This window comes from Centruroides vittatus, unplaced genomic scaffold (assembly GCF_030686945.1).
Source record: "Centruroides vittatus isolate TY-2023 unplaced genomic scaffold, ASM3068694v2 contig_93, whole genome shotgun sequence".
Classification (NCBI taxonomy): Eukaryota; Metazoa; Arthropoda; class Arachnida; order Scorpiones; family Buthidae; genus Centruroides; species Centruroides vittatus.
Genome location: NW_027122616.1, coordinates 91890 through 103706, shown reverse-complemented (window position 1 = coordinate 103706; position 11817 = coordinate 91890). Strand labels below are relative to the sequence as shown.

Genomic DNA, 11817 nt, shown 5'->3' with positions numbered 1-11817 from the left:
CTGAGTTCATTGAGTAATTTATAGAAATGTTTTTTTTTTCAGTTTACTGAAAAAGTTTTGAAAATTCATTGTTTTCATACAAGTATTCATTGGCATTTTACGTAAGTGTGAGGTCCCAAAAACGGGTTGACATTAAACATTTATATTAGAAAATTGTTAAAACGAAACTAGAAAAAAAAATCGGAACTTCGGATTTTTTCGGACATCCTTTCATTAACTATTGTCGCGAGAAACAATCACGCAAAATCCCTCATAGACTGAGCAATTCATATAGTCCAACTGTGAGGAACACTGTTCCTCCTATGTCAAACGCGCGCGAGACAATCAAGTCTGTCACGAGGAAAAGCAACAGTGGAATGAGCGGAATCAGCGAAACATGACGACATTCGGAGAAAATGTCGAAGTCGTCATCAAAATCAACCACCCAGAGTCAAACATTCAACAGAATCGAGGGAAATGTCCCCTCAGAACTACGTGACATCGATTTGCGGTAATCTGCATAGGAAACGGATAGCAGAAACTGTCACACGTTCACCCGGAAAAAGCGCTGCCTGCAGAAGATGACGAGGTTGTTAGACACCCACCGTCCATGCAGACATCCTTTCATTCCTTGTCTAGTACAAAATGGAGAACAGTCGCTCCAAAGTATTTGACGAGATTCTGTTGAAAACCGGAAACTTGCAAAGAGAGAAAGACAAATGCGCCACAAAAGACACGTGACCATCGGACACGAAGTCATCACGTCCACGTGTCCAGGAAGTAGCAAAGACACTCATTTTCTGAGTGACAGACAGCCAGACAAACCCCTTTTCGGCCTTTTTGAAAGAATATTGAAACCATAGGGTTTGATATGGATTGCTCGATCTCCAAATGAGAAAATTTTATGTTGCCAAAAGAATCCGTACCTTGACAAAAGTCAAGAGATGTTACACGAACTCATCAATCAATCGAAATTTTGTACGATCAAATGAAAATGAGATGTTAAAAAAAAAACACACAATTTCAATGTAACGCGAGATCAGACACGCGCGAAAAAACAACAAAACTGTAGACCATTGTTGATGTTATGTCACTTCCGGAAAGACGGAAGCGTGGAACAAAGTTGTGGAAAGTTCTATCAACACTTTCCATCCAGAGTTAACGGATGGTGTCAAATAGATTCTTCGAAGCGGATCTTTCTCGTGACTCGAACAGGGGTCGTTTTTCGTTTAGGAACAGATGTGGGACCAATCGGAGAGAGGAGAAGAGGGACGTAGAACCAATCAGGTAGATAAAAGGGAAGAAAACGGAGATTAAAAAGGCCGATTTTAAAGGACACAACAGAGGACTCTCCGAGAAGTTTCGGAAGCCGGAAGACGTGTGCGCCAACGCACGGAAGTTTCCGTACTTGTGTCCATCGAGAGCGCCGCCGACACCAACCGACGAATCTCATCACCTGCCGCTGTCCCGGGGTCTACCTTCGAGCGACGTTAGAAAACGCCTTCGACACTTAGAACTTTCGAACATTCAATTGTGTAAAGAATTTGTGCATAGTGTAAGTTCTTTCATGTTTAAATAAACGGGTTTTTGTGAGATACTCGTCATCTGTGACTCCTCCGACACACCCACACGCCAACGACCCTAGGTCAGTGGCGTAGCGTAGTGGGGGCGGCAGGGGCGGCCCGCCCCGGGCGGCACTTTTAGGGGGCGGCAAAATTTCAAAATAAATAATAATAATATCTTGTAAAAATTTTTGTAATAAATGTGATTATTATGTTGTAAAACATATGTACATGATTTTTTTATTTGTAACATGTACAATACACAATAATGATGATTGTTCTTGCCGAAAAGTTCTTTAGAAATACTGTATATTTTAGTCTTTTAAATTGAGATACCTAAATAAGGGTGGGGCGGCGAAATTTTCCTCCGCCCGGGCAACTGACACCCACGCTACGCCACTGCCCTAGATCATCCTGTCATGGATTTAACGATTCTCTCTAGAAGTCGGCGAATATACACTGGTGTCCGAGAAGTGGGATTTTAAGTCTCCAATCTCCACCAGGTCAGCGAACTTACATAAGTAACGCTATTTAGGATGGCGTTATATCGATCGAGGTTTGATTACATACAAGGGGTGCAAAATTATGTATAAAATTGTTATTGTGATAAAAACATACAGGAAAAAAAACAGAAGAAAAAAAGCATTTATTTTTATGCATAACTTAAATCACAAATAAGGAATAATAACTTAATAAATGAACACCAAACGTATATATTTCTCAGATTCGCAACTGTATACTACTCTTGCATCTCCCTTGTATAATTTTACTAAGGTTTAAGATAAACTAGACAATGACTCATTACAGAATGCAAAAATCATCTCTTAATGTTAGTTATTTTAAAAGCTGAAGATGAATAAATGTGAAAATCGTGGGTTGAACGTTCTAAAACACTATAAACACGGCATACTATTATATAACATCACAGTTATGGGATAAAGTGCAGTTACTACGAAGAATTCATGCGTCATATTTTACCTTTCATATAAGGTAGGTCATATCCGTTTGAGTAAGTCTCGTTTCTAATGAATAAAGAAAAAAACTGGCTTGTAAATTTAAAAAAAAACGGGCACAAGAAAAGCACATGCACAGTAAATACAAGTAATTTTAATATATAAAAATATCGTGATTGTAAAGGTTCACATAATTACGTGGTAAAAAAAATAATAATTAAAATATTTACACACATAAAAAATGATTCTTATGTAACTTAAAATGAAGTTAGGTTATTTCACAATAAATTAAAGATAAATTATTCTTATTGGCTATAATTGAGTCTGGATGATGAATTGGGTGAAGAGTTCAACGAACAAAAACTTTGGCCACAGTCTTGATGATGTCTAGAACGTTGATCATGCATCCGTCGTATTGACTTGCACAATTGGCACTGCTTTGCCTTCCATATCGAGCTGCCAGTTGGTATTTGGACACGACGTTATTTGCATCATCCGTCTTTGTATATGGACTGCAAATAAGTATCAGAATATACTAATTGGTAGATATGCCATTAGTAATGGAATCAATTTATGTACTGTACTTACGGGAATAACAGCTGTATTATTAATCCTATTAAACCGTATTTCTTAGGTTGATTGTGAGCTTCACAGATGCTTCTTTTCATACATTCCTGAGGATCTAAACGAGGCAAACTTGGAAGATCGTCTAAAGAATTTTCCACTAAAGCCATTAAATATTCGGAAAGTCCGGCTAAACCGTTGCTGAAAATATTAGGTTTGGTGGTGTTACCTTTGTTACTTCCCAGCGGATCCACTACTAAATTAGCAATACTCCTGAGAAGAATTAAGACGTCTTCACCCAAACCTTTCAATTTACTTCTAGAGACGTATCTTCTGCTCTGTCTCGTAGAAAATTCGTCTTCGTTCACTAGGCTATTGTTATAGTAATACTGAGGATTGGCGCTTTGCATTTCTCTCAATAAGAGTTCTACATCGCTTAAAAAACTGTAATGCGGAGTCGTGGCAACGTCGAATTCTCCAGCAGACACAGTTGCAACTACACCGACGAGGAAAATTATAAGATGAATCCCCATCTTCCAATCTGATTCGAAATGAATTATGGCCTAAGAGAGCAAAACAAAGAACTATTAACGTTTTTAAAGCTCGAAAACCGTCGTTAAAAAAATCAGGAAGTGACTCTTTAATCGATTCGTGGTGCGTAAAATGTGACTTACGAGAGAATAATTTATGACGTCAGTGAAGATCATTAATTATATTCGGAAGATCATTAAAATTTTTATATTTTTTTAATTAATAGATATAAACTTTATTGAACAATTTTAAGCAATTTCTGCTAGAATTTAAGTAAATAATTATTCTCTGTTTGGCCAAAATTCACCCGGAAATACGATAGAAAATAGTCGAAACATCTAAAAATTACACTTAAATGCAGTAAAATAAGTTTAAAATTTTATCAGTTATATTTTATAAGCTATAAATTACAATTTCTATTAAGTAAAATGCATTTATAAAACGATTTATCCGCATTTGAGCCAAATTAAAAATACACGCAGGGACTCATGTCGAGTATAATAATGAATTTAAATTAGAAAAAAGTCATAATTATTAATGTAATAGAAGCTTTATAATCTATAAATTTAAATTAATCTATAATTAATTTTATAACGACGAGGAGTTAAGAATGCAGCGAAGAAGAACAGGTAAATGTTCAAATTTAAGTAGTAATAAAGTCGCGCGTAAATGTTTAAGTAATTTAATTAAGAAACTATATTAATTAAGAGAATTTCGATTGAAATTTTCTTTACATTGCTTTTATTTCTCCATCTTTTTCTTTACGTTAAAGTATGCAGTAATTGAAAAAAGAAGAAGCGCAAAAGACACACTCTCACCTGAACAAAAGCTTTTTCCTCTCGTTTCAAACAGAACGGAAAATGCACGAAATATCCGCTTCCACGTAGTTTCTTCCAATATAAACTGGAACTTCTGACGACTTGAACTTCCTCAACCTAATCGACAAGGTCAATGCCCGCCCCGTTCAGGTAAAACTTTCCCGTCGGGTCAAGGTAGCGGCGAAAGAAGCGGTTAAAGGTTACGCCTTCTTTTATTATAATTTTAAAATTTTATTATTATCTTTTAATTAAAACGTTATTTTAAAAAAATAATAATATGTTTTTAACGTTAAACCTTTCGAATTTTTTTGGCTGTATTTTGGCTAGGTGGGAAACTTCTGCGGAGAAGTTGGCAGTCGTTTGCGTAATTGAGGCATGTGAGTTAATTTAGGCCTAACGCCCGAATTAGAAGGGAAGTTTGTGAAGTTATGGCTCAACCTCCGACAGTTGTACCTTTGCAGACTGTTTTACCTCAACAAATTACACCTCAGCAGCAGCAGCAGCAACAACAGCAGCAATGTCAAATGCAGTCGACGGAATTAAAGTACGATAATGTGGCTAAAGTGAAATCTTTGACATGGAGCTTGAAGGAATTGCTTGTTGTGAGTATTGTTCTTAAACACACCTGACGTATTTTTGAATTGTACTCCAGTAATGTAGAAAAGATCATATTTTTTAAAATGGGCTTCAATCTCTGAATGAGACGTTTAGACCTTATCAGAGCTGTAGAGCATACCTATAGGAGCAAAAAAGTCAGAGGAACAGTACCTTTATAAGTGATCCTTTGCGAGATTTTAATGCCTCCAAAGGTTAGCTTTTACCGTGTATTATTATACTGTCTATTTTCTGTGTTCTGTGTCGGTCGAGGCTTGTTATCGCTTGCCTGGACCGACACTCCGTACGTAGTTGCGCACTTTCCTAAAACTACGTAACGAGTACTGCGCAAACGGTTGAGTGGGCTATTCGAAGCCGGCACGATCAGCCGGGATAAATAGTTAAAGGGGATAGTCTCGGTGGAGGACGCCATCCGAATTTGAGGGCCGTATCTGGCAATAGGTCGCATGTAGAGGTATGGTTTCTTCGACTATTTTGCTCTTGTGAGTGTGGTTTACGGCTCCGACTCATTTGGAGGAGTAATTGTAACGAAAGGATGTGTCGAATAACTGTAAATTACAAAATGTTATGTCTAACGTTAATATTTTATCGACGTTTCTATAATGTGTTTATATAAAGTCAAAATGTGTATGTAATGATATGTTTTTGTGAGCTGGAATAAGTTTCTCATTTTGTGTTTGTTATTTTTTTCTGTTATTTTAACTGCATGCACAACAATATTTGCTGCTCATTGCCGATTAACTTTGTATTTTTGTAATCGTGAGTGCTAGTAAAAATGAGAAAAATTTGAGTAGAAAATCTGACCAGGATGTCGTAAGCAAATGATTTTCTTAAATAGAAGAAACATATAACCAAAGATGTTGAGAAAGCTACAGAAGATAATCTCATATTTAGTGATTTTGTGATTTACAAAGTGAACAAAAATCAGGATGAGAAGGAAGAAAAAGATGAAGATGAGGATGTCGTACAATCTTTGAATAATTTTATTGGAAAAGATGAACAGACAAGATGGAATAAGAAGAAACTGCATGTAAATGTTTTTGTGAATTTTCACGACACTGTTTTAAATTTACCCAGATCAAAAAAAATGCCAAAGGTACGGTCGACCCAATCGACCATTTATGTCATTTTATAAATGGTTCTGTTATAAAGTTAACAATGAAAAATACAAACATTTATGTTGAAGTAATAGAATTAAATTTTGGACGTGACAGAGACGCAGAACTAACATACAAAGCAGAAATTAGGGCCATTATTGTAATCTCTTTCCTTATTGGAACACGTTGAGGTTCAAGAAAAAATTGTTGGAAAATATGGTATAATTCAAAAGATTCAGGCATTGAAGCATGGTTTAGTTGATGAGTATTAAAAGGTTTAGATTTCTATCAAGACGTTTGAGGTTTGATGATGTGAAAGATAGGAATGAAAGGAAATTATTGGATAAGTCGGCTGCTATTCGAGAGCTATTTGACAAAGTAATGCAACTTTAAAAAAAGTTTTATTCCAAGCGAATATCTTATGGTAGATGACCAATTTGTTGCTTTCTAAGGAAATTGCTCTTTCTGTCAGTACATTCTAAGCAAACCAGCCAAATATAGAATTAAGATATTTGCATTAACTGTTATGAAGATTGTCCACACCTACAATCTTGAGCATATGTTGGAAAGCAACCATCTGGATAATTTAGTGACAGCAATATGTCAGAAGACGTTCTTTTGAGGCTAGTAAAGCCAATAGAAGGCACAAACAGAAATATCGCTACCAACAACTAGTTTCTTAGCATCATCCCCTGGCCAAAAATCTTCTAAAAGAAAAATACTAATGCTTATCGGTACGATGCACAAAAAATATTCCCTGGAATTTTTGCCAAATAAAGTGAAAACACATTACTCTTCCTATTTGGATATGAAAAGGATACGATATTAGTGTCGTACTGCCCTAAATGTGTAAAGACAGTTTTACATAAGAAGTAAAATATATTTGAGTAGAAATTAAATTAAAATGAATAAACTTTATTTGAATAATGGATATTCATATCATTTAAAAAAACTCCTTTACTTTTCTGGCTGTTCCTATAGAAATGTTAATAACGATTAGTATAAATTTAAATCTGTCTTAATTTTATGTTAAAAGCTTTAGATCTATAGATTTATATAAATATAATTTTAAAATAATGCTCTTTTTTCTTTCTAACAGAATATAATGAAAACTGCTCATGCTAATATAACGCATAATGCTGCAATTGATAATGGATTGTAAGTCAAATTTTGTTCAAATGTATTTAAAATTATTTATGTATTTAAAATATATCAATCTTTTTCTAGAAAATCTACCGACGATTCACCTCCAAGGATGGATAAATGTTTGGAAGAATTTTTTTCAGTCTGTAATCAGATTGAACTTAATCTGGTAAGCATTGTTTTATATGCAGTTGTGTGTAGAACAATCGACCGATGAGAAAAAATCATTGAGCATTAATTAATGCTTGGTTTTTTTTTCCATAGAATCTCAAAATTAATATCATTCTAAGTATCTTAAATTTGTTTTATTCAACAATAAAATTTTAAGCATTTTCTTATTTTTTTTCAGCTTTTCATTATGTTCTATACTATTGAGACATTGCATTACTAAAAATTCATATTTTAGATAGAAATCTTTTATTCTTTTTACTTTTCTATAAATTTTTAAAAATATTTTTCTGTGAAGGATTGATTTATAAATACTAATTTTACTTAACACGTTAACTGCTGCATGTAATATGATATTTTTGCATTTTTTCAAGCCAACTGTAATATGATATTTTGCATCTGTACAGGCCAAAATGAGAAAATTTGATATTTAATATTTTATTATAATATAAATAGAAGGGTCGTTACATAACAGTCGGTAGAGTGAAGATAAAAAGAATATATGAATGACGACCGGCCGTTGTATGGTCTCATACCGGAGACTATAAGACCGTGGGCTATTTAATATTTAATATTAATTACTTTATATGTAACAAAAGGGAACAATTAAACTAGTTTTTGATATTTTTAGTTTTTTTTAACTATTTACAATTAAAAACACAACACATTTCTTTGATTGTTATCAAAGAAAGATAAGAATAAATGGCAAGAATTTGCTAGGTTGCATGTAACGACAGATGTTGAAGTTTAAAAGTAGCTCTCGCCCAACTGTTCACTAAATGAACCTACCTAACAAAGATATCATGAATAATAAGTTTATAGATACATAGCCAAACGATGGCCTTAAATACTCGGGCTATAAATCCGCTATTTTTATTAATTAATACTCAGTAATTTTCTGCTAGAGGTAGACGTTAGGTGCCATCTCTTATCTAAATTAATAAGGAAAGAACTGGCCCGTGGTGTGGCTTGAATCTGCAATCTTATTTAATAAATTATTTAAATTATAGTTATTAACTTAGATAAGAGATGGCACCTAATGTCTACCTCTAATAACAAATTACTGAGTATTAATTATTAAAAACAGTGGATTTATAGCCCGAGTATTTAAGGCCATCAATCACTTTCGGTAATTACATATTGGGCATTGTTTTGCTAGCAGTAGCCTACAATATTCCTACATTTTATGAGTAAAATGCTGCCTAGGTTAATATGGAAATGAAACACCCATTTCGGTTAACTAAAACATGTTTATTAAAAGAAATATGGAAGCCAATAAATGTACTACATACAGTATGTATAGGCATAAATAATACAGTACATACAGAACTGCTCATGGAAAACACAAAAAATGTGTGTCGTCGTGTAAGAATTGGGTGGGGAGATTCGTGTCGCGACATCCTTCTGTGCAAGCGGGACACGTGACAGGGACTATGGTGACCTTGACAGGAGATGCGTCAGACTACCGAGCATGTCGGATTACAAAATGTCGGACTATCAAGGGACAACTGTAATGCAGTTTCCTTTCTCCTTTACAATCAAACAGCCATTGTTTAGAATATTTTCAGCTGAATGTTTTTTTTCTGGGACATTCCAGTATCTCAATTTAAATGGTTTACCATGTATAGAATATATATATATATATATATATATTTTTTTTTTCTTTTTTTTAGAAAATAGTTCAGGAATGCACACTTTTGCAGAGAGATAGTCAACAATATCTGCCTCTTCCTGTATCATCTAATAAAATTGATTCAGCTCCTGCACCCACTCAAGATGGAACTTTATCGTACAGTCAGTATCTGAGTACCATTAAAAGCCAAGTGAGCTTCGCAACTGCCGTGCAAGAGATATTGGCAGAAGGTGCCAGAAAAATTACACAAGGAGACTGAGATTTTATTTAAAAACCATGTACATACTACATAAATCCAGATATAAGCATGGGTTAAGAGTGTACTTGTATTGAAATGTATTTTTGTGAAATGCAAGAAATATTATTTATTAGTAAAATACAAAAGTGAATTTTAAATTTTGCATTTTATTTCATAAATTATTATAATTATTTGATTTACTAACAATAAATAACAGAAAATATAAGTTATGGAAATTCTCTTTAATGCTAAATTTTATTATTAACATAAAATTTATAATTTTAATACGGTCAAGTTTGCTACAGAGACCACCTCGGGTTCACTCCACCACTCTCCCTTATCCGGATTGCTGCCTTAGCCAAAGTGAGAAGCTCACCCGGGAAATTTTTAATACTATTCGATAGTTAATTAGTAATAAATAAATATGAGCTTGCCGGTACGGTACAGTACAGTATAAGAACAAATACAAAAAGTAAGGTGATGCAATTTGTGCCATTTCTGGGTCGTTTCTGATGCATCCAATAAAACCAATCTATTATAATTCTGCAATATCAACTTATTAGAAAAGTGGTTTCATCAAACGTAAACAAATACCATAGTATAAAAAGCCCCATTGTCACATGCTCATGTACTGTACCATAAGGTTAAAGATAGACCCTTGAATCTTAAGTTGGATTTTTTCTTTAAGATTATTCCTACACATGTTCTGAAGTAATTTGTAGTTATGAATTTATAAATTAAGTAGTAATAAAATTATCAATCTCATATTTCAAATTCTCTGTCAAATTAGTCAATTATATTTTTTCCAATGTTTCCTTCATATGTTTAATCCAAGAACAATAGCAGTGATGATTGATATCAATTTCTCTGGTGGTAGTGTCAAAAATTGCTTATAACTTACTATGAAGAAATGTTGGATAATTGATTAAAATCGATGCAAACAGTGAGGAGACAAAATTCATAAAAATGTGAAGTTAAAGAACTAAAATTATCGAGGATGTGTGCGAATTTTTTACGAAGCTTTTACGCGTATGGTCTTTGGGAATGTGATGCCCATCTTCAGACAGGTAATGGTCAAAACGATGTATCTGTTTAAAAATGACTATATTGGAGAAACTGATCTTGAAACAAGTCTTGCACTTGTCCAAGTATTTTTCAGCTTAGCTCATCGTCAATAGTGAATAATAATAATAAATAAAATTCGAAGTCCCTCGACTTGGAAAAACATTCCAAACTTCATCCAATTCGAAAACGTTATAACAGAAACTTTAATGTTAAATCGAACACCACTTTCTAGACCTTTCTTTAAAAATACTTGTAAAGCGATTTAATTCCAAACGGAATTCTTCTTTTATCTGTCTTCCTCTCCCAAATTTTTTTTTTTTTTTTTTTTTTTTTAAAAATTTACCGTCCGCCCAGTGGGCACTAAGAGGGCTTCTCAAAGCAAGCCCATTATGGGTTCGGCCAGACCCACAATGGGGCGGCTGGGTGGTGAGGGACGGGGACCAACATATCCGGACGAACCACCCCCGAAAAATTCCTGGGGATTTTTCGACCCGTCCAGATTCGATCCCGGGTCCCCCAGGGCGGCAGGCTGCTAACCTTGACCGCTCGGCCATCCGGCCGCTCCTCTCCCAAATTTTTTAAATCCTGCCTCACATTGTTTCCTCTCGCTTCTCTGGTCATACTACCCATTTCCAACCGCCTAAAACACTTAGGCTCTAACGTAGTTAATCTCGAAGAGGGCAAAGTCCTGTTTTTCCCCTCCCTTTCCTCCACTACTACTACTGAAGGCCGGATTTCCGAGTGCTTGAGGACCGGGGATCATGTTCGGGCGAGCCACCTAGGAGTTTTTATGAGCAATTTGTCCAGCTGTGGGACTGGCCGAATCCATAATGGGCACAGAAAAAGGCCCTTTTACTGCCCGTAACCTGTACTCCTGAACACCTTTGCCAATCCGTATATTTAAAAAGTTCACTTCCTCGTCCGAGTCCCTCAAAGCGTTAAGCTGATGTCTTAACCACCTCGGACACCTTCGTCTTAAGTTTTGTGTATGAAATATGGCTTCGTTAAAGTTCAAATTTTAATATTTTTAAAAATTTCCAAGAATAATAATAAATATGGCGACGGAAAAGTGCAATAGCTGACGGTTTTAGGAGGTATGTGAAGGGTTGCCAGATATCCCGGTTTTCCGGGATTGTCCTGGAATTTTTCCGATTGCCATCTGGCTACAGGACTTTATTCTAAAAACTGTTCTTACGACGAACTATCGCTGCCCATCCTTCATATTCTGAAATTGAAGCATTCCAATATCTTTTGAGAACTCGTTTTATACCGGACATCATCCCAAGATATCTGGCAACCCTAGGCGGATACTACGTCAGCTATGGAACTTTTTCGCCATAATGAACATATTTTATTGTCCTCGAAAATGTTTTAAAAAATAAATAATTAATATTAATAATTTTAATTTCAATTATAAAAAAAAGAATAAAATTGAATGATTAATTAAGATG

At 34.8% G+C, this 11817-nt stretch overlaps 2 protein-coding genes across 2 annotated transcripts; one reads left to right on the top strand and one right to left on the bottom strand.

The window, feature by feature from the left end:
• Nucleotides 1-2768: 2768 nt before the first annotated feature.
• Nucleotides 2769-4537, bottom strand: LOC136984828 (uncharacterized). Its single transcript, XM_067281970.1, has 3 exons — nt 4408-4537; nt 3083-3621; nt 2769-3006 (listed from the first exon to the last, which is right to left on the bottom strand). Exons 2-3 carry the CDS (start codon nt 3589-3591, stop codon nt 2844-2846), a joined length of 672 nt encoding a protein of 223 aa, XP_067138071.1. The 5' UTR covers nt 3592-3621; nt 4408-4537; the 3' UTR covers nt 2769-2843.
• Nucleotides 4538-4748: 211 nt separating this feature from the next.
• ix (intersex) lies at nt 4749-9459 on the top strand. Its single transcript, XM_067281975.1, has 4 exons — nt 4749-5009; nt 7219-7277; nt 7347-7431; nt 9104-9459. Exons 1-4 carry the CDS (start codon nt 4836-4838, stop codon nt 9320-9322), a joined length of 537 nt encoding a protein of 178 aa, XP_067138076.1. The 5' UTR covers nt 4749-4835; the 3' UTR covers nt 9323-9459.
• The last annotated feature ends 2358 nt before the right edge of the window (nt 9460-11817 follow it).